Source organism: Ochotona princeps, chromosome 15 (genome assembly GCF_030435755.1).
Source record: "Ochotona princeps isolate mOchPri1 chromosome 15, mOchPri1.hap1, whole genome shotgun sequence".
NCBI classification, from domain to species: Eukaryota; Metazoa; Chordata; class Mammalia; order Lagomorpha; family Ochotonidae; genus Ochotona; species Ochotona princeps.
The window spans coordinates 17,420,891-17,446,420 of NC_080846.1; the positions used below are offsets into that span (position 1 = coordinate 17,420,891).

The following is a 25,530-nucleotide window of genomic DNA, read 5'->3' on the forward strand; positions in this document are numbered from 1 at the left end:
ATCTGCAGGTCTGTTTCTTCTGAGCTTGCTACCTCACAAAAATAAGCTGCCAGATGGGTGTTAAAAACGTGGGCCATTGCTCTGTACTCCAGTGACTTCCTACTCCATGCCCACTAAAATGCTACCATCCTCAAAGCAGCTTACAAGGCCCATCATGGTGCCTTCCTTTCTTGCCCCTGGTTTTTCCCCTGTCCACTCCTTTTCCCTTTAGCCCAGCTCACTGGCCTGGGATGCCAGCTGCAGCCCTCTGCTCTGGTAGTCCCTCCTGGAAAGCTCTCCCACATGTCTGATGCAGGATTTACTGCCTTGCTTCCATTCTGATCTTTTCATTGAAATGTCACTTGAAGGTCACTCCTGCCTACCCTACCCGATATAAAATTGCAGCCCCTCGCCGTGACCATTCTCCACACCTTTCTCCCCTTGCTTTTCTTCCTGGCATGAAGACTTGTTCATTCCTTCCGCTGAAGCACACAGCTGTGATGTGCCCAGCACCCCAAACTGTGGCACACAGTAGGTGCTCATTTACTACATGTGAATGGATAAACCACCAAGCCCAGAGGTAGAGCGCGGCCTCTCCCTGGGGACTGCAGATGCAATCTCGTCCTGGGTGTTTCTCTGCAGGGCTGTGCTCTCTGGGGAAGCCTCCCTCGCCTTGCAGCATGTGTGGGAAGCCGCTTTCATCAGCAGAGAAACCTCGGGCCAGAGGCCTTAAGAGCCAAACAGGGGGCTGGCCTGATGCAATGGTTACACAGGCAGCGGGAAGACGGGATGGAAAAAAGATGGAGGTTCCAATCCCCAGAGGAGGACCCAAATGGCCTCCCTCACTGGACCCAGGCTGCTCTCTTGTGCGGAAGAAACCTCGAGGGGAAAAGGAAGGCCCATCTCTGCGCCCTGTGCACGTGCACCCCTTTCCCCCAAGGCTATATCGGCCCCCTGAGGGCTCCATCTACCAATGTGGCCAGGCCGGCCGCCCAGGCAGTGCGCCAGACGCAGGGCTGAGGGTGGGGCGGGGGGAATGCCGCTAGTGGCAAAGCGGCGGACAAGGCCCGGGGGGGGGGGGCGGGAGGACGGGGTTGTGTGTCCAGTCCCGCCTCCCACCCGACAGGCTCAGCCTGGTGGCCTCAAGTCGGGACTACGGGAGAGCACGTCAGCCGGGGTCCCTCCGCCCAGAAGCGCGGAGTAGTGCCCACGGTGGTGGACGGTGGTGGGCGGTGGTGGTGGTCGGTGGTGCGACGCTGTCGTCTAAGGAAAAGGGGTCTGTGAGCACCATTCGAGAATAAACGATTCTTCCCATCCCTCCTTCCCTCCCCCCTCCGTCGTGGGGTCCCTAACTACACTGTGGCAGGGTGGGGCCACAGCCTAAAGAGTGGACGCCCCAATTATGAGGAGACAAGCGGCGCTGGCGTAGACATAAGGGTAAAGGTACATGAAGGAGCAGTACTCGCCTCTCTCCTCAGGTCCCGGCTCTGATTTTGGCTCTGTCGCTGCCACCCGCTCATCTTCAACATCATATACTCTTGTGTCTAAGACTCAGGCCTCTGACCTCGGGAGCGCCCAGCAGCGGTCTTTTACCAGCAGTCTGCCCCCCCGCTCAGGGGCGGGTTCTAGAAAACCATCAATCGGAAAGCGGCACGAAGGCATTGGCCCCGCCTCGTCCCTCTCCTCCGCCACTCAGGAGTCTCTTGGCACCGCCCATCTCGCGCCCTCTCGCTTGGAGGTCGATGTCGCGTCGGACCCGGAAGTAGCTGTGGGTCACGAGGCTTCGCGGAGGCGGTGGGTGAGTCATGCGCGCGCGCGGAGGGGAGTGTGGCGGAGGGGAGGGGAGGGAAGGGGGGCGGGGATGATGCAATGTTTGGCAACCGGTGTCTGCCCGCGCACGCGCAGGGGACCACAGGGGTGGTGGGAGGTCCGGGGGGTGGGGGAGAGGGGAGAGGGCGGGGCTCCGGCTCCCGCAACCGACGGCCCAACGGCTACCGACCGCGGCCTTTGCGAGGCCTCCTTGTGGGGCCTCCCTGCGGCTTCGGTGCCCCGGGAGCTGCTATTTCGCCCACCTGGCATGAACACCCCCTCGGTTTTCCTTTTGCATGAGGGATCCCCGTTTTCCTCAGGGTCTCCTCGTGAAGGCCTTTGGACCCTCCGTTCTGTTAAAGTTTGCATCCCTCCACCAGCTCGACGACGTCTTGCCTTAAAGAGCTCTCTTTTTTAGCCTTCTCATGTTCCCCCCCAAAAAAGGGGCCGAGGCCCTGGGTAGGCACTTCCTGCTTCTTTGAATGCCTTTGACTTTTAGTTTAAGGCAAATCCCCCGCCTGTCAGAATCCACCCCTTTCCCAACCCACGGCCCCGCTTCCGTGTCCCCTATGGTGTTCTTATGCCAGTCACCCGACACCCAAGAGCCTTTCCCTCGCAGATAGCGAGTCCCCGCTGTGAGGGGCTGGATGCAGGCTTCTGGGTGTTGGGGGATCATGAGCCCTGTTGCCTGGGACATGTGCGTGAACTTGAGGACACTGGGGTTGAGGTGGACTGACGGTGTTCGGGAATCTCAGCTCCTAGCCTCAAGCTCTCCCTTTCTAACCCCTGACTCTCGAGGCCGTTCTTGTGGGTCGCGCTGTTGGTGAATTGCAGATATAATGTATTGTGATGGTACAATGAGAGACCTTTGAACTTGGAGGCAGCTTCAAAGTAAAAAAGCGCCAGGCAAAATGGAAAACTTTTGTTTTCTTTTTTTATTCTGGTGCCATGAAACTAGAGGCCATGGGGTGGCCTGCTCATGTCCTGTCATACCCTCACGGGGCAGCCAGAGTTTGGCTGGCGCGGGAAGACTGTCACCAGGCTGCCGTGGCGGTGACAGGTCCTCGGCTCGGACGCTGCAGACTCCACTTCCTTCCCTCTCAGGGGAGGTGGGGGGCGGGTGAGACCAGATGGTCTCTCCTGGGCTAAAGACGGACCAGGTTGTCAGTGACAGGCCTAGGTCATGTGACTTGACAGGCCGGGGTCGTGTTGTGACACGCTGACCTGGGGGAGGCGGGTCAAGTCCCAGCACAGCACCCGGGGAGCCGGTGGGGCGGGGCGGGGCAGGGCAAGTCGCGACTTTCATCTTTTGGGGCCGGCCCCTCCCGGACCCAACATTCTTGGCTCCCCCCCACCCCTCCGCAACCCCAACAGATTGTGGCATTGGCAGGGGCCCCTCCCCAGGGAGCGCCCGGATTGGCCACCAGTGGCTTGGGCAGAGACGCAGATCCTTCCGCGGCGGTCGGGCGCGCGAGGGGGGAGCGCGTGGGGTGTTTGTTCTCTTGGGGATTAATGGGGGGTTGTGGGGGAGGGGTAGGCGCGCTCTCGCATGCGCACTGCGGCCCCTCCTGTTGGCTCGTCGCTGTCCGCTGGGCGGGGGCCCGGCCCCGCCCCTCTCCCGTCCGGGCGGCGGCGGCGGCTACAGCGGCGGCTGCGGTGGTGGCGGCAGCGACGGCGGCGGCGGCGGCAGGCTGCGCGGTGCCTTCTGGGAACGGAATCCCCAGGGCTGCCCCTGGCCCCCATGGCGCATGCGCGGGAGGCCGCTCGGTGATCCGCGGCGGCGGCGGCGGCGGCGGCGGCGCTTCCTACTAGGACCGGCCGGGGCCGTACCGGAGGCTCGGGCTCCACCGACCCTCCTCCCACCCCCTCCCACTCACCCTCTGGGCCGTGACTGCGCAGGGCGGGGCCGGCCGAACCATGGGCCGCGGTGAGTGCGGGGCCCGGCCCCCCCACCCCGCCCCTCCCCCTCCCCTCGCGTCCCTCCCCTCTGCCCCCTTGGCGTCCTCTGGGCCCCTTTCCCCGGCCCCATCCCCACTCCCCCGCCCTCACCTGCCCCTGCCGTTCCTCCCTCTCACTGCCTGACTTGTGCCTTCCTCACCTCCCTCCCCTCTGTGTTTCGCCCACCCTCCGCCCGCCCTCTCCCCAAGTTCCTTCCTACTTCATGCGCCTTCCCCTCCTCCCCGAGCTGAGGGAAGCCGTCGGGGTGACAGGGCGCCTTGTTATGAGAGGGAAAGTTTGGAAGCCGCCCGTGTGGCGTGTGAACGATGGTGAGGCCGGGGAGGGGCCTTGCAGGTTGGAGAGGCGTCCGCACACATCCGGAGAGACCCGCTTGGGGGACTAATCTGATGCCGCTGGGGTGGGAGGCTTGAAGGAAAATTCGTAGTGTGTTGAGATCCTAGGAGAAGACCCGAATGCACCACATCAGCGGGTGGCTGATGGAATCAACCCCAGAGGTGGGGTGGGTGCTTCTGCTGAGACCACTACAGCAGGCAGTTGGGCCACTGGCTGGTGACCTGCTGGGTAGCCTGTGTTTTCTATATGATCTTTCTTGAGGAGGGAACAGTAGGGGCCAGACACTCTGGGAGTCATCTTAATGGTCTGGTATGGTGGGAATTTGCCCATACTCCTAGTTGAAGTCTCTTGCCCCCAATGGGACAAAGAGGGGCTTGCACTTGGGGTGTCTAGGTTCAGGGCTGCGGGTCAGAGACAGCCTTTCAGGGCCCTGGGCCTGTACACTTGTGGCCTCCTCAGCCAGCAGTTCCTGAGATCTTACGAGGTGTGACTGCATGGTGTCCAGGCCTCTTGTGGGCTGTGGGGCAGCCTCCTGACAGTCTGGTGGCACTCCTTGTGTTGCAGGTGTGGGCTAAGCTGGCGGCCCCGGCTTTGGACTGGACCCCACAATGTTTGCAGACATGTTCAGGTAGCCATGGTGTGGCACGGTGGAGGATCCCTCTCCATTCTCCTTCCAGTCACTCTGAGGGGATCCCTTTTGCCACTCCCTCCCTGGGGTACCCAGCTTGGTTGGGTCGTCCGCATGCCCACACGAATGTGTATATTACCAGGCACGCGGGAGCTGACTACACACAATGAATGGGGGCAATGAGAGCAGTGGAGCAGACAGAGCTGGGGGCCCTGGGGCCACATCTGTCCCCATCGGCTGGCAGCGCTGTGTGCGAGAGGGTGCTGTGCTCTATATCAGGTATGGCTTTCTCAAGCCCTCTGGCCTCTGTCCCTGCAGCTGCCCGCAGTGCCTTGCCCCCTGTTGCTCTCCTATACTTCACCTTCTTTCTTCCATCTGTGGGTTGTCTGTGGCCCCTGGGCCTTGGGCTCCACCTTCCCCTTTTCTGCCGTTCTTAGGAAGATCCGTAGCCTGGTGTCGGTCCCTCAGAAGGATTTGCTGATTCACTGTCCACTAACTTCAGGCCCCTGACCTTGTCTCCTCGCAGCCCGAGTGGCACAGAGCTGTCTTCCTTGGAGCAAACCCGGAGCTACCTCCTCAGCGATGGGACCTGCAAGTGCGGGCTGGAATGTCCACTCAACCTCCCCAAGGTCAGCAGAGCTGCAGGGCTGCCCGGAGAGCACAGTGCTGAGCCAGAGGACTGCATGCAAGTGCCAATCCTTCTCATGCTTCCACCCCTCCACGGCCCTGTCTGTGCCTTCTACCTTATAGGTTTTCAACTTTGACCCTTTGGCCCTGGTAACCCCGGGTGGGGCTGGGGTGGGGCCAGCATCCGAGGAGGACATGACCAAGCTGTGCAACCACCGGCGGAAAGCTGTTGCCATGGCAACCCTGTACCGCAGCATGGAGACCACCTGCTCACACTCTTCTCCTGGTGAGGGTTCTGCCACTTGGCTGAAGATTTGGGGCAACCCAGGGGCTCTGGGTGGTAGGGGGAGAGGGGAGCAGGGAACTCTGGGAGCCCAGGGAGAAGGGTGGGTGGGTGAGGGGCTTCTGGGGAAATGGAGAGTTTGGGAACTTGGTGGAAGATGGGACTGGAAAAAACAAAAGAATCAGAGAAGGGGTTCCTCCAGCTGACCCAGCATTTCTCTTCTGTTGCAGGAGAGGGAGCGAGCCCCCAGTTGTTCCACACTGTGTCCCCAGGGCCCCCCTCTGCCCACCCTTCCTGTCGAGTTGCAACTACTCCACTCAATGGGGCCCCTGGCTCCCTGCCCCCTGAACCACCTTCAGCTCCTCAGCCATTCCCCCCTCTAGCAGGCCCTGGGGGGCTTTTCCCACCACCTAGGCTTCCTGACCCAGTACCCTCTGGGGGTAGCAGCAGCCCCTGTTTTCTACCCAGGGGCAATGCCCCTTCCCCAGCCCCACCGCCTCCTCCTGCCATCAGTCTCAATGCCCCCTCCTACAACTGGGGGGCCTCCCTACGATCCAGCCTGGTGCCCTCCGACCTAGGCTCTCCCCCAGCCCCCCACGCCTCCTCCTCACCACCTTCAGACCCTCCTCTTTTCCATTGTAGTGATGCCTTAACGCCCCCTTCCCTGCCCCCGAGCAATAACCTCCCTGTCCCCACTGGTCCCCTCTGTCCTGCCACTCAGCCACCAGTGTCTTCAGCCACTATGCACCTGCCCCTGGTCCTGGGACCGGCCCCCACAGTGGAGGGGCCTGGGGCGCCCTCTTTCCTTGCTAGCAGCCTCCTCTGTGCAGCGGCCAAGGCACAGCAGCCCCTGTCCCCCCTTCCCAGCACTTTACAGGGCCGAAGGCCCCGTGCCCAGGTGCCCTCCACTTCCCACTCTGCATCGCCCTGTCCCTCTCAGCGTTGTCCCCGGCGCCCCCCTACCGTACTGCGATTGTTAGAAGGGGGAGGCCCTCAGACCCTTAGGCGAAGTCGCCCTCGGGCCCCTGCTCCTGTGCCCCAAGCCTTTCCTCTCCCAGAACCATCCCAGCCAATTCTCCCTTCTGTGCTGTCCCTGCTGGGACTCCCCACCCCTGGCCCTTCCCATTCTGATGGAAGCTTTAACCTTTTGGGGTCAGATGCACACCTTCCTCCTCCCCCAACCCTCTCCTCAGGGAGCTCCCCCCAGCCCAGGCATCCCATCCAGCCCTCCCTGCCTGGGACTACCAGTGGCAGCCTCAGCAGTGTGCCAGGTATGTGAGAGCAGCAGCAGTGGGGGGTAGAGGGCAGGGAGGCGGGGCCAGCTGGAGGATGGGGGGTATAGCTTGGAGGGAATGCTGGGAGAAAAGACCTCATTAGAGCTCACTCTCTCCCTTCTTTGACAGGTCCCCCTGCCCCACCAGCTGCCTCCAAAGCCCCCGTGGTGCCCAGCCCTGTGCTTCAAAGCCCACCAGAAGGGCTGGGGTTGGGGGCAGGCCCGACCTGCCCTCCACCACCTCTGGCCGGAGGGGAAGCTTTCCCCTTCCCCAGCCCTGAGCAGGGCCTGGCGCTGAGTGGAGCCGGCTTTCCTGGGGTGCTGGGGGCCTTGCCCCTCCCCCTGAGTCTGGGGCAGCCTCCGCCTTCTCCATTGCTCAGCCACAGTCTGTTTGGTGTGCTGGCGGGTGGAGGCGGCCAGCCTCCCCCTGAGCCCCTGCTGCCCCCACCAGGGGGACCCGGTCCCCCTCTCGCCCCAGGCGAGCCCGAAGGGCCTTCGCTTTTGGTGGCCTCTTTGCTTCCACCACCCCCATCTGACCTTCTTCCACCCTCTTCAGCACCCCCTAGCAACCTGCTGGCCTCTTTCCTGCCCCTGCTGGCCCTGGGCCCCCCAGCTGGGGATGGGGAGGGATCTGCAGAGGGAGCAGGAGGTCCAAGTGGGGAGCCATTTTCAGGTTTGGGAGACCTACCCCCTTTACTGTTCCCCCCACTCTCAGCACCCCCTACCCTCATAGCTTTAAATTCTGCGCTGCTGGCTGCCAGCCTGGATCCCTCGTCCGGGACACCTCCCCAGGTGAGGATGCTGCAGGCCAGTGGGTGGGACAGAACCAGAGGTGGGATCGAAAGTTGGGAGCTGGGAATCCAGGGCATTCAGTTTCCTGTCTGGCTCTTGTGGGGCGGGGGGTGAGGCACTTGGGGAGTTCTTGGCTGGGGTAGTGTGGCTGCATGAACCTTGTCTGTGTTTAATAAACACGGTCTTGCTTCCCAGAAGCTTCAGCTAGCTCGGGTATGTGGAAGCACCAGATAGGGACCCACAAGCACTTGATTCATTTAAGTGCTCTGAGGATTCTCTCTCCTTAGCCCTGTGTCCTGAGTGCCCCCCAACCTGGACCACCTACCTCCAGTGTCACCACGGCAACTACTGACCCGGGGGCCTCCTCTCTGGGCAAGGCCCCCTCCAACTCAGGGAGACCTCCCCAACTCCTTAGCCCTCTGCTGAGTGCCAGCCTGCTGGGTGAGTGAACACCCTGGAGGTGAAAGGTCTGTAGGAAAGATGGGGAGTGGAGGCAGAGAAGGCCTCTGCTGGAGGTGGGTGACCGTCTGGGCAGTCTGCTGGGCTTGCCAAGGGCAACCCTGACGTCCGGCTTCCTTGCAGGTGACCTGTCCTCACTCACCAGCAGCCCTGGACCCCTCCCCAGCCTGCTGCAGCCTCCTGGCTCCCTTCTCTCTGGCCAGCTGGGGCTGCAGCTCCTCCCTGGAGGGGGAGCTCCTCCACCCCTCCCAGAGACTTCTAGTCCCCTGGCCTGCCTGCTACAGAGTCTCCAGGTAAGGGTGTGGGTAGGTACTCACAGGGAGAGAACTGCTACCTTAGCCAGGAAGGAAGGCTGAGTTATCCTGGCACGGGGGCTGCCTTGGAGGCTGACCAAGCTCCTATTTATTTGCCAGCAGATTCCTCCAGAGCAGCCAGAAGCCCCCTGTCTGCCCTCTGAGAGCCCCACATCAGCCCTGGAACCGGAGCCTGCCCGGCCTCCCCTCAGTGCCTTAGCCCCACCCCACGGTTCTCCCGACCCCCCAGTCCCTGAGCTGCTCACTGGGAGGGGGTCAGGGAAACGGGGCCGGAGGGGAGGAGGGGGACTTAGGGGCATTAATGGTGAGGCCAGGCCAGGCCGGGGTCGAAAGCCTGGCAGCCGACGAGAGCCTGGCCGATTGGCCCTCAAGTGGGGGACACGTGGTGGCTTCAATGGACAAATGGAACGGTCCCCACGGAGGACCCACCACTGGCAGCACAATGGGGAGCTGGCTGAAGGGGGTGCTGAGCCCAAGGACCCACCCCCTCCGGGACCGCATTCTGAGGACCTGAAGGTGAGAGCTGTACGATGGAGCACTGGGCTCCAGGGCTTCAAGGGAAGGCTGGTTCTCGGCACCTTTTGCTAACTTGTCCCATACACACAGCCCATCCTTTCTCAGGTACCCCCAGGGATAGTCAGAAAGTCTCGTCGTGGCCGGAGGAGAAAATACAAGTGAGTGTTGTGCCCCCCACACTTTTTGCCTTTGCCTACTTGTTGGGATTAAGGATATAACCCTCCCCCCCAAAAAAAATGTGGTTTGGTTTTCTAAAAGGGTATATGTTTGTTTAAATATGAATAAGGATATTGTGCCTTTACTATTCAAATAGAGAAAGTTTCCCACCCAAACTCCTGCAAGTCTCCTGGTGCTTGGGGAGCTGTTCCTGATCATCTGTGCCCCCTTATTGCAGCCCTACCCGGAATAGCAATAGCTCCCGCCAGGACGTCACCTTGGAACCCAGCCCCACAACCAGAGTAAGTGTGTATGTGTACACGTGCGTGGGGGTGCGTGGGGAGGGAGGTAGATAAGGGGTGAAGCAGGGGGCAAGGTGGTTACTAGGAATGGGGAGAAAATAAAGGACTTCCTGACACCCAGCTGATTGGTCCCTTCTTTCAACTTCCCCTCTCGTATAGACGGCTGTCCCTCTGCCTCCCCGGGCCCGCCCTGGCCGTCCTGCCAAAAACAAGAGGAGGAAACTGGCCCCATAGCAGCCATACCTGGAGCTGGATTTGACCCTGACTGGGGAGAGCTGAGTGCTGAGCCTTGGGAGCCCCTGCCAGCCACCTGCACCTGTGGACAGTGGGTGGGGGCATGACTCCCCACTCAGAGCACAAATGCAACCCCTTCTTCTACAATCCCATCCTGAGCCATTGCAGGGGGTAGGGAAGCTCCCCCTCGCCCCCAAAGCCATGTCACTGAAAAGGCCTGGGGGGTGGTGTAAGGCCCGTTCCCCACCAGGCGCTAAGGGGGACACCCCCTTCCCCAGGTCTTTTATTTGTTTTAAGTTATTTTTGCACAAATAATTCTTTTATATTTAATTCGACTTCATTGCCTCCCTTGAAGCCAGCAGGCTCAGTTTACAAACCTGTGAGCTACTGTTGGCTGCTGCCCTCCTTCCCAGTGAAAGGTACAAAGCAATAAGCATCATGCATCCCCTCCCCTCTCCAATGCCCTCTGCGTCTGGCTCAGGTTGCTCCAAGCACAGGCCCCTCTTCCCCATCCCCAGGTTTGAAACACATGGCCTCGTTTCAGGGTGTAGCCAGGTCCCCTCGACTTTCTTCTGGGACACGGAAAGGGGGTAAGGGGGCAAAGAGCCCTCTGGGTCTTTCCTCCCATACACACTACACTACCCCTTCTCCCCCCCATCAAAACGCTCAGAGACATTGTGATGATGATGCGACTGAGGATTATGCAACGTGGTCCAACCGGAGCGGCCAGCACGACCAGCTGTCCAGGGGCTGCCTCCTGCCTTTTCTTTTGTAAAGACAAGACCCTTGGGAGTTTTAATTCTGTTTTGTACTTGCCCTGTGGGGCCTCCACTGCTTTTCTATGGGAGACACTTAATTTAACAGATGAGAATATTTTGAAACTCTGGCTCTGGCTCTGGCTCTGTATTCATTCTTTTATTGAGTTCTTTGGTTGAGAACACATTACCACTTAACTCCTCTACTACAAAGTATGCAGATGGACAGCGGTGTGTTCCATGTCACCTCTCGCCAAGGAAATAACGAGGGGCCACACAGAGTACAATAGCATTTAATGGTCGGAATCTGATGTACAGGATTACAGTCAGCCACAGAAACTGCTGGAAGACAGGAGTCCTGCGATCCCCACATCAGGCCAAGTAGTACTGAACAGGAGCTGGTGTGGGGCTAGGCCTGTGTCCTTAATCCTCTGGGCCCATGGGGAGACCACCATTGAATACCCCCTCCCCCAGCTACCACTCTATTCATTAGGGGAAGTGTGTAGACCCCACATGCAAGAGCCCTCGCTCCCAGTGTCAAACAGAAAGGGGTTGCGAGAGTTGAGGTGAGAGGGAAATCCATGGGAGGTGTTAACAGTTCAGAGGGGCTGGGATTTCCGTTCTCCATCTGCCCAGGGTGCTCACTTCCCCAGCTTCTTCATCCGTTCGTCAATGCTGGCAAAGTTGCCCTCAACTGTGGCCAAGTTCTCACGCATGGTTGTCTGCACCTATAAGGGGGTACAAAAGTTTTGTCAAGTCCGGGTGCTCATCTGGGTAAAGACCAGGAATGGAAGCAGCGCTGTGGGCCCCAGACAGGGACACCTACATGGCTTTCTAACTGCCACTAGGAGCCCATGGGCCCACCCCTTTGAGTCGGCCAGGCAGGCGGGACGCAGGAATTCCGGGCCTGACTCTGAAGCAGACAAGTTCTGAAAGTTCTTTCATCTGTTTCATATAAGAACCACAAAGGAATTTGAGGAAATACGGGCTTGGTTCAAAATTTTAGAAAAAGAAAATACACAAAATGTTTTCTGAGATGTGTGCGTGAGAGAACATACATTTATATATACACATTCGTTTACTTTGATGGTTCTGTGATTCTGGTCTCTTGACTTTAACGTTCCCTCCAATACTGAGAACAGTGTCTACAATTGATACAGGACTTGTGTGCACTGCCAAAGGAATGAATGAAGTTCGCCAGCATCATTTATCTTCATCTGTGTAACTCAGGGAGGGGGAAATTTCCAGGTGGAAAGATGGGAGGTTCACAGGTTAACAAGCTGGGAAAGACCCCACGAACACTGAGCGTGGAGACCCAAGCTAAGCGCCTGCCACACCAGCAGGCCACATAATGCGCTAAAGCAGGGCCCACAAACTGAAGCTAGGCAGCTTCGCCAAGATGTGCGGGAGAAAGGCAAACGTTTGCTAGTGGGACACGCACCTGGGTCAGGAGGGTGGTATTGTCTTTGAGAGAACTGGCAATCATCTGCTGAGTGGTATCCAAGTGTGTCAGAAGCTGACCAAACTGCATGGCTACAAAGAAAAAAACAAAAAGCTTTGAAATTACAATCAAGGCCCCAGGCCCAGTGGCGTTGCTTAGCAGCTAAAGTCCCCGCCTTGAACACCCAGGGATCCCATATGGACACCGGTTCTAATCCTGGCAGCTCCACTTCCCATCCAGCTCCCTGCTTGTGGCCTGGGAAAGCAGTCGAGGACGGCCCAAAGATTTGGGACCCTGCACCTGTGTGGGAGACCCAGAAGATGTTCCAGGTTCCCGGCTTCGGATAGGCGCAGCACCGGCCGTTGAGGTCACTTGGAGAGTGAATCATCGGATAGAAGATCTTCCTCTCTGTCTCTCCTCTCTGTATATCTGACTTTGTAACAAAAATAAATAAATCTTAAAAAAAAAAAAAAAAAAGGATCAAGGCCCTGAGGGAGAAGAAATAGCTCCAATCCTCAGCACCCCTTGCAACCTGACACCCAGCCTCCCACCTTGCTCGTGCAGCTGCTTGATGCTGATGAGCCTCTGCACTAGTTCCGGGAGGGTTGAGGCGATGGGGCTCCAGCGCTGGATGGTTTCATACAGCTGGTGCACCTGCAGCAGTACGAGAGGGCCCAGAGGGCATGGCCAAGGCAGCCGGTGAAGGATGTCCTGATGGGGTGATCAACACTGATCCCACACCCACAGTCAGCAAGGACTTCAAAGACAGGCCCCTGCAGATTTGAGGGAGGCAGCAGCAAGGGCTGTGTTGCCAGGATGGTGTCCTGACCTTGCTCTGTGTGTCCGCATCCTCTACAGAGGCTTTATGCTTGGCGATCTCATTCACTTTCCCCAGGACACTCTGAAAGCACAGATTTTAAGGTTGATGCTCAGGGCTTCTGGGCTCTGACTCTTAAGCTATCCCCAGTCCAGTCTGCTCTTTGCTTTCATACCTGTAGTCGAGCTTCTACTTGGTCCAAAACCGCAAGATCCAGGGCGTTCACCTTGGCCTGTAGCAGCTCTACAGTCTCCTGGGGGTGTGAGGTCAGGGGGACAAGCATAATGGAGGGGAGGGCCCAGAGAAGGAGAGGCCTGCCATAATCCACCAGTGTTCATGGACCACTATGGACTCAGCAGTAATACTCAAAGGAAATCCAGTACCCCCACATCGCTGGGTAAAATCCAAGCATCTGGTTTCTCTCCAACTTACCATCAGACAGGTTCCCTGCAGACCTGCAGAAAGGGGGTTCTAGGAGGAAAGGAGGGAAGAAATCAGTGATCCTTAGGCTTGCCCATGATTCTCACCCCCTCCCATCATTCCTGCTTGGCACTAGAAACCCACTGGCTGAACTCTGTGATGCGAGCCCTTTCCCTTCTCGGTCCCACCCCCGGTCCCACCCCCCAGCTAAAGCTGCAGCCTTCAGGGCTCAGGTTGCAGGACCTGAGGCTCATACTAAGGCTAAGAGAGCACCTGACCTGGGCATCCTGGTCACAGCGAACAGTGGCCTCCAGCTCAGTCAGGCGCCTCTCAAGTTCTGCAACCTCGGGGAAGAAAGGGGAAGATGGGCCATCTGCCTCCCCAAGGCTGCTCCTCGCTGTACACCATCCTCCCAGCTCCACTCCCCTCCAACCCGAGGGACTCCTTTCCTGGAACACATCCCTGCCACCACCGAAGAAGCTTCCCTGAGCATAGACAGGTGAGGGCAATGCAAAGAGGGACCTCAGGAAGAATGCGAGGCCCTCCCAACTGGCCCCACCCCATCAGCAGGCCAGGCCTGCCTCCTGCTAGTGCTGCGTCAGTGTCTTACTTTTGCGGCTTGAGAGAACTTGTCCTGCTCAGGCCGAGAATGGAGTTCGTAGGTGACAAGGCTGCTGTCTGTGGAGGTGCTGCCAGCCCCCTTGCATCCCGAGCTCCCTTTGCTGTTCTTAGTGGCCTCCAGCTGCAGCAGCAGGCGCCTGGGGTAGGAGACCGAGTAAGGATAACCCTGGCAGATGGGGACCAGTGGGAATCCCTTCTGACAGGCAAGGTAAGGGAACAGCCAGATTCCCTTTCCTCTCAAGTCCCCTGCCCGTGGCTGGCTAGGTCGCTCCATGACCCCTATGGGCAGTGATTTTTTCCAACACAAGTGGGTACCCACTTTGCCAGGGCTCCATCAGGGTCAGTAAGGTTGATTGCAGCGTCTGGTCCCAGCAGCTTCTCCAGGTGGGAGGCAACCAGCTGCTGTTTCAGGGCTGCCAGCTGTTTGGCCAGGACCACGGGGGTCAGCTTCTCCTCTGTGGCTGACTCCTTCACTGTGGTCTGGCATGAAAAGAGACAGACAGTGGAGGAAGCAAGAGTGAATTGGGAAAAGAAGAAATGGATTGAGACCCTCTGACAAAGTTGTGGTGGGGAGTCATTGGTACAGTCTTTGCACGGGAGCCTGCCTGCCTGCCTGCCTGCCTGCCTGCCTGCCATACTCAGTGTAGACTCCTGTGTATTCCCCAACTACAGAAACGTTGGCCCCCTCCTCCAGGAGCTCAAGGAGTTTCTGGGTCTGGTCGGGACTGTGTGTGGTAGGGAGAGCCTCCCAGGCCACACTGGACACAGCAGAGAGTGGACAGTTACCTTGATCTTCTCCACTTCCGCTGTCAGCTCCTGGACCTCATGCAGGAGCCGCTGATACTTCTGCTGGGGTGTCTCCTTCACTCCCAGGCCTTCTCCAAGCTAGAGGAAGGATAGAGTCATGTCATGGCTCTCTTCACAGGGCCCTCAGGGTCTCCTCTGCACCCTGCAGCCCCTTTCTTGGAGGCCGACACCCATGCCCATCAGCACCCATGCTACAAACCATCTCATATTCTCCAGACTCATAGCCTGTCCTCTTGGTTTTCCCAATACGATCTGAGAAATCTGTCAAGAAAAAGAGACACCTGAGCTGGCTAGGATTGCCAATGGGAGGACTCCCACCAAGATTTCCAAGGTGGTGGTGGGGGGAACCTTTTCTCAGCATCCAAGGCGACAAGCCCTGAGGACAGAAGTCCTCCAGCCTGCCCCCACCCCCAACCCTGACTCCCAGCCCAGCCCAGCCTCACCGAGCCCCTTCGTCCCCACTCTCTTGTCCTTGAACTTGTCATAGGCAGCATTGGGATTAACGATGATGTGTTCCACACTTGTGCTTGTCAGTTCCTCCTGCAGGAACAGGTAGTTCAGGCCACGGGTGAACTCATCCCACCCCTTTCTCTGAACCTTTAGGAGACCAGGCTCGGTTTTAGTAAGGGAAAAGGGTGGCGACATTCAAAGGTGCCAACCCGGGCTCAGCCTAGGAAACTGAAGCTTCCTGGTAAATTTGGAGCCTCAGTTGTATAAATATTAACACCCTGATTCAAGCTGGAACAGAGGCAGCATAATCTCCCCACCCACTCTGTACATAAACCTTCCCCCGTCCCCTCCCAGCTGGCGGGCACACACCATGCAGTCAAGGCAAGAAACCATCCTGACCTCTTGTAACCTCCCCTTCCCAAAAGTCAGTCTTCATGCCTGCTGAGCAAGTCTGTTTTACAGCTCGCCTCCTGTCCTTGCTGGAGGGGAAAGAAGGCAGGCAGACAGGCCACTAGTTCTGAGGGTGACTAACAGGGTTTTAAACCTGCTGAAGGGAAGGCCCCAGCTTAGATACAGAAGGCCTGACTAGAGGCCTGGCTCCCATGCTGCCGTGAAGCTGGAGACCTTAGCAGCGAGGAAAAGGCCAGGGTTTCCTGAATTTCTTAAGGGAAGTCTTAGGAGCCACACAGCAAATGACATCTGCTGGCCCAGAGCACTCCTGGCCAGGCATTATACTGGAGTCGGCCTAGCTCCTCTTCATGGAACAGCTGCTACACCTGCTTTTTCCCTCAGCCTCTGCTGGCATTTAGCCCAGAAGCTCCTCTACACACAGAGCACAGAATCAAGAGACTGCAGCCTAAAACCTGCAGCAAAGTGGTCCTCCTCCTCAGGAAACGTTCAAGTGTAGACCTCCATGGGGAAAGGTGAATGGATTTTCCTTCCTGCACCTTGGACAATGCTTACACCTCCGGCAACACGTTGGAATCACTTAGGCCTGGGGCCACCTCTGTGGAGTCTGACTGAGCTGTCTGGGGCTAGGGCCAGAAACCAGCTGGTTTTAAGCTGAGCCAAGCCTGAGACTTGACCTGTGTGTGGCCATCCAGGAGGCAGGGTGCCAGAGGTCCACCATGGAGAGCGCGCAGTTCAGAGGAGGCAGCCCAGTCCTGCAACTGTGCTCTGCTATTGGCTGCAGAAGAGACCAAGTGCCTGGCAGCTCCCAAAAGCAGCAAGGAGAGGGGAGAGGAAGGAACACAAACTTTGACCTTCACCTCTTCCTGGGAAACTGCTGGGCAGAAGGACAGGAGCTACAGATCAAGGGGAAACAAAAGGGCTCAATGTCCATGGGCAGGTGCCTAGGGAAGAGCCATTTGAGTGCCAGGGATCACCTCTGTAACCTTCTCTGGAATGTTCTGATATATGCTCTCTGCCATCTGTCCAGTGCTGACAGCCGACTCAGGTTCAGCAGAGGCAGCCCTAAGAAGTCACACTGGGCACCAGCTCCTGTCCTGGCTGCTCTACTTCCATCCAGCTCCCTGCTTATAGCCTAGAAGGGCAGCGGAGGATGGTCCAATGCTTTAGAACACTGCACTGGCATGAAAGACCCAGAGGAGGCTCCTGCCTCTGGATTGGCTTAGGTCCAGCCACTGCAGCCATTTGGGGAACAAACCAGTGGATAGAAGATCTTTCAGTCTCTCCTCTCTAAATCTGCCTTTCAAATTAAAACAAACAAACATAAACCAAAAATCACACTGGAGAACATGCACCTTCTCCCTTTGACAGTCTGTCAAAGTGAATGAGGCGGAACTATTTTATTTTTCCTTTCAATCATCTTAAAAAAGAGGAACAAGAGGCATAACCTACAGAGCAAGAAAAGAAATAAGCTACTCATAGCTACCATTTGTTAAGTCCTCGTGCACATTAGAACCTATTGTCTTCTGTATTTAGGGCCCTACTGGGTAAGTCTCAGGGTCTGGAGAGTTGCATGGAGGGACAAATCATCCCACAGTTCCCTGCAGCAGGAATATGACCTGGGCCAGGAGCCTTCCTGTCGCTGGCATCTGGGGCCTCTTGGAGGCTATGGCCTTGGAAGAATCATGGGATCAGTATGTTCTAATCGTCTGGGGGCATTTAACCCTCAGGGTCGTGAAGAACAGGGGTGCGGGTTGTGGCAATATCACTATGGTGACATGTGAGGAAGAGAAAGGTGGTCAGTGGGGGTGGGGCTGAAGAGAAGGAGGACAGATTTAGTAGACGCAGGGACAAAGCAATCACTGCCCATCACAGCACACCCCATTCCACAGCAGACAGAAGGTCAGGCTTCTTACCAGCTCCTTGAGGTTTCCCCAGAGGTGAGAAAATCAAAAGAGTTAAAAAGAGAGGGAATGGGGACAAGGGAGGGGGAAAAAAAAGACAAAATTGTTATTAGCAAATTGTCACATGCACTACATGACAGTCTTCAAACACACTGCATCACAGGGCCCCAGGGAAGCCTAGCCAAATTTGGGGGGCGGGTGGGGAGGACCACCATATCCTCCAAGGGAAAGGTGCACATGAGACCCCTTTGCTCTTGGGTGGTGAGGATGTCATGGAGCTTCGCCACCTCCAGAAGCCATGTGGGGGATGAGGGGGTGGGTTAAAGGTTCCAAGCCAGTGTTACAGAATGTAAAGGGTGGGCAGAGAGGGCAGAGCAGGGAGGAGGGTGTGGAAGTGGCAGGATCCGAGGCAGCAGTTAAGGAGCTTCTGAGGATCTACAGCAGCTGATGGATGGCCCCCCATTCTTAATGGGGAGTTGTCTTTACTAGCTCATGGCCCACGTCTGTCTGTCTCCTGGTCTCTCTCATTGTAAAAGTTCATCAGTCACAATGCTGGTGCCAACGTGAGTGGTCAGCCAGGACTTGAGGTTAGGCAGAGTATGTCAGGTGCAGGCAGTGAGTCCAAGGAAACAGGAAGTCATAACACTAGCCCTGTTCACAGTGCCTGCTGCCAGAAGGGAGGCAAGGTATATCCTGGTCCCTCCCACAGCCTGGAGTGTTAGTGGCTGGCCACCCCGTGTGGCTGAGAAGTCAGCCTGCAGCTTCTGGGGCCTAGAGCAGTTCTGCACCATGGGCTTGCACACAGAACCCCCAGCCACCAAGACTCACAGCTACTAGGCCAAGTGAGAAAGATTTCTTTGACCCTCTGGTCCCAGTCACAGGCCCTGCAGGGTGGACGTGGGGGAGAGTATGACTTAGAGCTGGCTGCCAGGAGGGGAAATCCAGCTGTGAACCTGGCCTTCCCAGGAGCTCTGATGATGGGTAGATGGACCCATGAAGGGTTGAGGATGGTTGCACAGATATGAAAATATGGTGGGATGACAACAGGTGCTTAACCTTCCCAAGATTTCAGCCAGATGCACCTGTCCTTCAATCCCTCCATGTCCTGGCTGACATCAGCAGCATCAAGCTCAGATAAGACTCCTCGTTTAGCCCATGGAAGACGTGACTCCAGGTGCTCTGGGTTAGGAAAGTAGGCCTTTGCAGAGTGGGCTACGAATGCATAAATGCATAGATGAGGGAAGTATACAAACTATACCTTATATCTTTCTCTGCCTTGTACCATGCTAAAACCAGTCTGAGGGAAACTCAAGGAGAGAGGGACAAAGTGTACTGGTGATATAAACCTGTTTAAATCAGGAGGAATGATGATGGTATTGCAAGGTAGTAAGAAAAGCCACTGCTCGTGACACCCACATCCCATACTGCAGTGCTGATTTGGAGTCCAGGCTACTATGCTTCTGGTTCAGCTTTTTACGAAAGAGCTTGAGAAGGCGGCAGAATGGAACTTAAGTGCCTGGACCCCTGCCACTCCCATGTGGGACCAGGAAGGAGTTCCTGCTTCTGGTCTCAGCCTGGCCTAGACCTGCCTTGTGGTGGATACTGGGGGGATGCGTAAGTCAATGGACACTCACTCGCTCTCTCCTGTTATTCTGCTTTTCAGATAAATCAAATACAAATAGATCTTTAAAAGAAAATCATGAGGAATGAGTGGAATGGGAGAGTTGAAAAGGAAAAGTGGAATATTAGTTTGCAAATAATTTACACCATCCCCTCCAGATTTGTCCCATGCAATGAGTTGAAGGATGAGATTTTTGGCATAATCCTTGTAACCTGGATTGAAACAGTCACATTGGAAACCTGGCACACCACATTCACCTTGGCCAGAATATTTCATGTGCCCCGAACCTGGAAACTGGCTTACCTGGCATGGGACTCCCAGACCCTCTCCCTAAGGGACTCCCAGGACTCGCCAGGCTTGTTGGGCTGTGTGACTGCCTCAGAGAGCCAACCTTGAGGCTCTAAGCGAGACAAGAGAGGAGGCAAGTACCATTCCCTGGGCCTACTGAGGCTCCACACCAACACAGCAACCAAGGGGACAGGAGGGCAGAGAGGGCTGCAGGACACCTCTGTCCAGGATGAACCAATGTGATGTTCATCACCCATCCATCCCTTTCCAAAGAGGGTGTAGAAACACGAAGACTCGCCAAAGCACCAAGAACCCAAATTATTATCCGAAAGATGCACCTAATCGCTCCCTCCCATCCCACTGGCTTTTCTCTAAAGGTTTACTTAGCACGGGAGATTATTGTAAGTTTTCTTTTCTTTTTTTTTTCTTTTTTTTCCTGGGGATAATCCACATACAACTAAGCCGTGAGGCCTGTGGCTGTTCCCCTGGTTCTCCACCCTTATTCAGAATGGCTCAAAGTCTTTCCATAAAAATCTCCCAGTTCCAACTCAGTCTGAGGAGAACGGCAGCCTCCTCTGACTCTGGCCCCTAAGCCCCTCCTGTCCAAAGCTTCACGGCCTCCGTGTTTCCAGCCCATCCTCTGCTGGACAGTTTTATTCTGCAGACCTCGCCAGGGAAAAAGACAATGGTTTATGGGTTACAGTCATGTTTTTAATCTTAAGGCCACCAGGCCAACTCAGTGACCCAGCTGAGGACTGAATGGAATTTAAAACAAACAGCTACAACAGCAACAGCACAGTGGCAGAGCATTGCATGCAAGATGGTAGATGAAAAAAAAAAAAAAAAAACATGCAGAGAAGAAGCATTGAATGATCTTACTTGTGCAAACTAGTGTCCAGGCAAGGTAGTGAGGAGGGAGGATGGGGGAAGCATCAGGAAAAATTCTGGTAAGTTCAAGTGCCAACAGTCAAGGAACATAATCAAGCATCTGTGACATTCTAAGCCTTGAGGCTGGAGGGCGGCCTGCAGCATCCACCTTTTGGAGAATGGGAGCCTGCCAGAGGACGCGAAGCCACCTCTCGCCTGGTACTGCAGAGGCATGCCGTGAAGGCAGAAACAAAATCCTGCTCCTAGTAAGGCTTTCAGCGTTCCCGTCTCTCACTCCTAGTTTCAACACCATGAGCAGGATCTCTCACTGACCCTAGGGAGGGGAAGGCAGTCCATGTGGGACATTCTAAGTCAAGTCTCTCCACAATGTGTTGCCGTAGCCAACCCCAGGAGAGTCTCGGCTGAACAGAGGTCACCCCATAGGAGGGGCCAGGGCCAGCCTGCATGGCTTCCCTCCTGCTAACTTTTACAGGGACAACAGAGAAAATCCAAATATCTTTAGCAGAATGCAATCCTCTGCTGCTTTCCTCACCCATCCTCCCCACAACAGGTTTCCAAACGTGTGAGCTTAACTTAAATTGGCCATTAAGATCTTCAAGGAGACTTCAGAGGACATGATTTCCTTCCGCTGCCCAATTTCTCCACAGCAGGCTATAAGCCAGGCAGGATCAACACTACTTGACTGTGACTTCCAGTAAAACATCAGATGCCCTCTAGCAGTTCCCCCGAGGTGGCCAGTCAAAAGCAAAGGGACCTTTTACCACCCAGCCTTGTGTCTCTGGTTCTGTGTGCATAAGCTATGTATTTTCAAGGCTAACAAAACCAAGGTTGAAAGTCTCTGGAGATGAAGGCAGAGAATGCTATTGCATCCAGGAGGTGACAGAAAATATCACGGGGCTAGCCACAGGATCAGTGGTGTGCACTGTCACTGAGGGAAGGGAGTAATGAGCCAGGCTGGCGGTGAGAACCCAGGCCATGGCTGCCTCCTGATCGCCTTCTGCATACAGCTCGCTTAGTTAGCTCCATCAACTGCAGCAGGAGTGCAGCAGCAGGGCCATTACTCAGCCCATTTCCCGAAAGCAGCCCTCCAAGGACCCAGTGGGATGTGCAGGGCTGGAGCTGTTAGCTGACACCAGGAAACATCTTAGCCCATGGGCTCCCTGAAGTGGCAGAAGCGTTCCCAGCGGCTCCAGCTCATTCCTGGGGAGCAGAGTCAGTCTGCTGAGCTTTGATGGGGGAGGCAGCTTCACTTCTCTAGCATGTAACCCTGAGCTCCCAGGAGTCCCTGGCATCCTGAGCCCCAAGCTCCAGGAAATGAGTCTGCACACTACCTTCTCTCCCCGGCAGCACCCCAGCTAGACACAACTCATATTGGCTGCTCGAGCTCAATGCCGGGAGACCACTAGTTAGGAGTTGCACATTCAGATCCTTCCAACCCCTCCCCCCCCAAAAAAGAAAAAAAAAAGCCATCATTTTGCTTTTTATTAAGGGATAGTGCAGGGTCTTCTAAAGAAAAAACTACAATGTAATTTTTGTTGTTTCAAAAAGTGAATTGTTTGTATCAGAATCACCCACAAAGGGACAGAGCTCCATTCACTACCTTACCATGAAGGTAGGCTGTTTTACAGGCAGAGGCCTGGATGGAACTGTACAGTATCTGAGCTGTGCTAGCATAGGGAGGTCTCTCAGTTCTCAGAGAACAGAAGCAGCAGCGACAGCTACACACCCCGTAAGGGACAGGTGCACACGCAGATCCTTAGGCAATAACTTCAGCTGCGTTCTCTCCAGATACTTAAGCTTAGGGGACAGACTTGACATGCTAGCAAGTACAGAAGCCACAAGGAACACATCACTGAGAGACATAGGAGGGGGGAGGTGTTATCCACAATGTAGGAAGCACTTCCACATCAGGGAATCAAATAAATGAGTACGCCAAGTCATATGCTGTAAGCCAGCAACCAGCATTCCCCAAAACTAACCAGCCCCACAGAGAGCGCCACAGGACTTACAGACATGCCTACCAAGCCTCTTCTCAGGGACTCCTGGTCACACCTTTATTGAACTCTCACACTCCCAATATGCCCCCACTAAGTTCTCTTTGCAAACACAAGAATCTAAAACATCCTAAGAAACACTCATAGATCTTTGTTCCCCTGGGTTCTTATATACACAGTTTTTACTGAACTGATTTTCACTCACTCTACCTTGGTTTCTCCTCCATAGGTTTCCTGGATTCACTTCAATGCTTCCCTCAGTTGTGGGCTCTATGACAGGGGCATTTCTTCCTCTGCATAGCAAGGAAAACCCCACCCAGAATAAGCACATTCAATCCATGATGTTGAATGGCTTCCCTGGGGCAGGTGCTCAGTGCAGCAGCAGTTAAGATGGCACTGGGTCACTGGCATCCTGAGTGGCAGGGCCTGGACTTCAGTCCCTGCTCTGCTCTTGAGGGAAGCTCTCTGTAAATGTACACCGTGGAGGCAGCAGGTGATGGCTGCAGCAGTTGGTTCCCTGCCATTCCCGGGAGGGACCCAGTCTGAGCTCCTGGGTCCTGGCTTCAGCCTGGTCCAGCCCCAGCTACTGCATACTTAAGGAATGAACTAGCAAACAGTTATTTCTCTTTCTTTCACATAAAAAAATTATCTTCTGCCTTTCATATCCTTTCCCTTTCATATTTTCATATTCACTTTTTAAAGGATTTATTTTTATTGGAGAGGCAGATTTACAGAGAGAAAGAAAGACAGAGGGAGACATCCTTCATCTGCTAGCTCACTCCCCAAATAGCTGCAATGGCCAGAGCTGGGCCAGTTCAAAGCCAGGAGCCGTGAGCTTCCTCCAGGTCTCCCAGATGGGCACAGATTCCTAAGGCTTCTGGCCATCCTCCACTGCTTTTCAAGGCCACCAGCAGAGAGCTGGATGAAAAGTGGAGCAGCCGGCACTACAACTGGTGCTCATGCGGGATGCCAGTGCTGCAGGAGAAGGATTAGCCTGCTGAGCCACTGTGCAGCCATAATATTCACATTTTCTCAAAAAAACAAAACAAACCAAGAAACGGTTTTCCTCATGGTTAAAAATGTATCCACTGCTGGTTCCTTCCTCTTCAGAGTTCTTAGATCTGGTAGAGCTCCTTCAGCCTCTCTTCTGCTAATCTGAAATATTTATTTTGTTCTGATCATGTCCTTTATCTGACACCTTCAAATAACTCCCTGACTCCTTATCCAATAGCCACTGCGTGCTCACATAAGAAAGTATTTCTCTACACATCAAGGTCTAGTTCTCGGTAGGATCCTGAGGAACATGCAAGAAAAGCCCTAATTTCTTTATGCCAAGTGCTAATTGCCGTGGGTGGGAACCCAGGGCCTGAACTTGGTTGCCAGTGTCAAATGGAACTAGTTTCTGAGCTCTTTCTGTTGGCAGTATCTGAAAGCCCAAGGATCAGGGCTATGCAAACAGGTCTTGGGAAAGCTGTACTCCTATTGGCTGAACTCTGCTTCCTGGCATTGCTGTTCCACCTGTGCAGCCTCCATACCATCCAGGCTGGGGTTGGCATACCCCCTTATTACTGTGGCTCGTCATTCAAGGGGAAGGATCTGTCTCGGGGCTTCAAGAGAGAGTCCTGAGGCAGCACAGTGTCTTACCGCATCAAACTCGGCTTGGTCATCCTCAGGGAGGTCGCTGGTTTCATAAACATCCGGCTCATTCCTGGCCTGTGGGCAGAAGCAATGAGCGCCCAGCCTTACTACCCAGCACCCCCACCTGACACCTCCTCTTCCCCCGCCCCTCAACAAGCCCATGGAGAAGGCAGGCTGTGGGATTAGAACCCGGTCCTTCCTCCTCAATCTGCCCATTAGGGTAAGTCATAACAAAGATGTTACTCAGGATCTGTGGGTGGGTGGGGGGGCAGCCTTGACAACCACCATGTCAGAAGCAGGTCAGGACATCACTATCCCGACACAAGACACAAGGGTTAGAGTGACTCAGGACATGTGCCTACAAGGTCCTGTGCCCTAATCCCCATCCTAAGACCCAAAAGGCGAGCAGCCCAGCACATGGGGACGGGGGTACAGGTTTCCGGAAGGCCAGACCTCCCCCTCTGGCACAAGAACAGGGACTACCCCAGTAGCCTCTCTCTTGGCCGGTTGATGACCATCCCAACTGGCCTGGTGTGCGTCGGGTACAGGGAAGAGGAGCTTCTGGGGGGCACTTGGGACGGCACTGGAGGTGTGGACACAGATGGTGAAAATACAAGGGCACAAGTGGTTCAGACACCAGCGTTAGCCGGCAAGGGGGCCTGGTGGCTGGTGCAACAGCCAGGCCTGGCCCAGCCCGGCTCAGAATCGTCCAGAAGGTAAGGCGGCCGGCCCGAGGGGCGCAGCCGGGGAGCTCTGGGCGGCGGAGGAGGGGCTGCATGCGGGAGGGGTCGCGGCAATTTCTGTTGCGGGGGGGGAGGGGGTCGTCCCTGGGAGATTGGGACAGAGGTCCTGGGGAAACCGAGGCAGCCCTGTACTCACAATGCCGGGAAGGTCGGCGTATTTAGGGTCCGCCATGGCGGCGGCGAGGCGGAGATGGGGGAGCGGGGCCTCGGTGAAGCCGGGGTGGGTGACCGGCTAGGGGAAAGGCTAGGTTTGCGTCCCAGGTTAAGGCGGCGGCCCAGGGAGCGGCAGAGGCGCCCGAAATCTCGCGACAAGAGTAGCACAGCAGAGGGGTAAAACAAAAGTCGCGAGAACAGAGTCCGAGACCACACCCCTGGAGAAGCCGGGATTGGCGAAAGTGAGGCTAGGCCATGAGGTAATGGCCCGGGACCGCCGCCTGGGATTGTGGGATGTGTAGTCTTGGTTGGCGGGAGCTTGGGTGGGGAATAGCCTTGAGGCCGCTTGGGGCATTCCATTCCACAGCTCCTTTTGGTTTCTCATTGAAAGTGGGAGTTAGGTTCCCAGAAATTAAGTGACTAGATAACATCGCAGAGCTAAGCCTGCTGTTACAGCATAGCCTGGGCTTCAGAAACATTAACGAGAGGCATATTATGATTGGAAAAGTAAAGCCAACTTCCCCAGTTAGGACGGGCCAGGAAAACTGCGGGGCAAACGGTTAAATGAGAATGTCAGATAAATAATGGGTTATTTGTGTTTTGTTTTTGTAGAGTATAGGCCATGCCAAATATTGATGCACACAGAAAAATTAGTATATCTGACATTCAAATTTAACCTTTTTTTTTTTTAGGAAAAAAAAAAACTTTTTGAAACGATTTCAAATCTGGCAAGTCCTGCGTTAATTCTTAAGATTAGTGGGGCCTTGGTGTGTATCTGTACACTGTGTTCTTAGTCACTTGGCCCGTAGTTCCGGGACTTTTGAATTTCACAGTCCAATAAAATGAAAACAACAAACCTTTTTTTCAAGGCTACACATTATGTGTTTTGATTTTACTAAGAACATTACGAAGAGAAAT

The 25,530-nt window shown here is 55.5% G+C and overlaps 2 protein-coding genes across 8 annotated transcripts; one reads left to right on the forward strand and one right to left on the reverse strand.

Moving 5' to 3' along the window:
- Positions 1 to 1,441: 1,441 nt before the first annotated feature.
- Positions 1,442 to 10,550, forward strand: MBD6 (methyl-CpG binding domain protein 6). 7 transcript variants are annotated; one of them, XR_009246754.1, is made up of 14 exons: positions 3,431 to 3,715; positions 4,645 to 4,708; positions 4,851 to 4,987; positions 5,235 to 5,337; positions 5,459 to 5,621; positions 5,849 to 6,889; positions 7,022 to 7,683; positions 7,971 to 8,124; positions 8,266 to 8,435; positions 8,556 to 8,972; positions 9,063 to 9,130; positions 9,367 to 9,430; positions 9,590 to 10,083; positions 10,335 to 10,550. XR_009246754.1 is itself a non-coding variant. In XM_058673627.1 (13 exons), the coding sequence occupies exons 3-13, from the start codon at positions 4,875 to 4,877 to the stop codon at positions 9,662 to 9,664; spliced, it is 3,030 nt and encodes a 1,009-aa protein (XP_058529610.1). In that variant the 5' UTR covers positions 1,442 to 1,777; positions 4,645 to 4,708; positions 4,851 to 4,874; the 3' UTR covers positions 9,665 to 10,550. The 7 variants fall into 7 exon arrangements, 6 of the variants coding, with proteins under 6 accessions (XP_058529610.1, XP_004583007.2, XP_004583006.2 ...); XM_058673627.1 differs by lacking the exon at positions 3,431 to 3,715 and adding an exon at positions 1,442 to 1,777 and having other exon boundaries at positions 9,590 to 10,550; XM_004582950.3 differs by having other exon boundaries at positions 3,402 to 3,715; positions 8,559 to 8,972; positions 9,078 to 9,130; positions 9,590 to 10,550.
- A 146-nt stretch (positions 10,551 to 10,696) lies between these two features.
- On the reverse strand, positions 10,697 to 24,773 carry DCTN2 (dynactin subunit 2). The gene is made up of 14 exons (XM_004582953.4): positions 24,596 to 24,773; positions 23,723 to 23,791; positions 14,969 to 15,065; positions 14,725 to 14,786; positions 14,505 to 14,603; positions 14,038 to 14,198; positions 13,708 to 13,855; positions 13,376 to 13,441; positions 13,110 to 13,148; positions 12,853 to 12,930; positions 12,690 to 12,761; positions 12,412 to 12,514; positions 11,861 to 11,952; positions 10,697 to 11,147 (listed from the first exon to the last, which is right to left on the reverse strand). Exons 1-14 carry the CDS (start codon positions 24,629 to 24,631, stop codon positions 11,061 to 11,063), a joined length of 1,209 nt encoding a protein of 402 aa, XP_004583010.2. The 5' UTR covers positions 24,632 to 24,773; the 3' UTR covers positions 10,697 to 11,060.
- Between the last annotated feature and the right edge of the window lie 757 nt (positions 24,774 to 25,530).

Coding starts and splice junctions, on each gene's coding strand:
- MBD6 (XM_058673627.1), top strand. CDS start 4,875: ATGAATGGGGGCAATGAGAGCAGTGGAGCAGACAGAGCTGGGGGCCCT. Junction 4,988..5,234: donor GGTGCTGTGCTCTATATCAG/GTATGGCTTTCT, acceptor GTCTCCTCGCAG/CCCGAGTGGCACAGAGCTGT. Junction 5,338..5,458: donor GTCCACTCAACCTCCCCAAG/GTCAGCAGAGCT, acceptor TCTACCTTATAG/GTTTTCAACTTTGACCCTTT.
- DCTN2 (XM_004582953.4), bottom strand. CDS start 24,631: ATGGCGGACCCTAAATACGCCGACCTTCCCGGCATT. Junction 13,442..13,707: donor AGTTCTCTCAAGCCGCAAAA/GTAAGACACTGA, acceptor TTCTTCCCCGAG/GTTGCAGAACTTGAGAGGCG. Junction 11,953..12,411: donor CAAGCAGCTGCACGAGCAAG/GTGGGAGGCTGG, acceptor TTTTCTTTGTAG/CCATGCAGTTTGGTCAGCTT.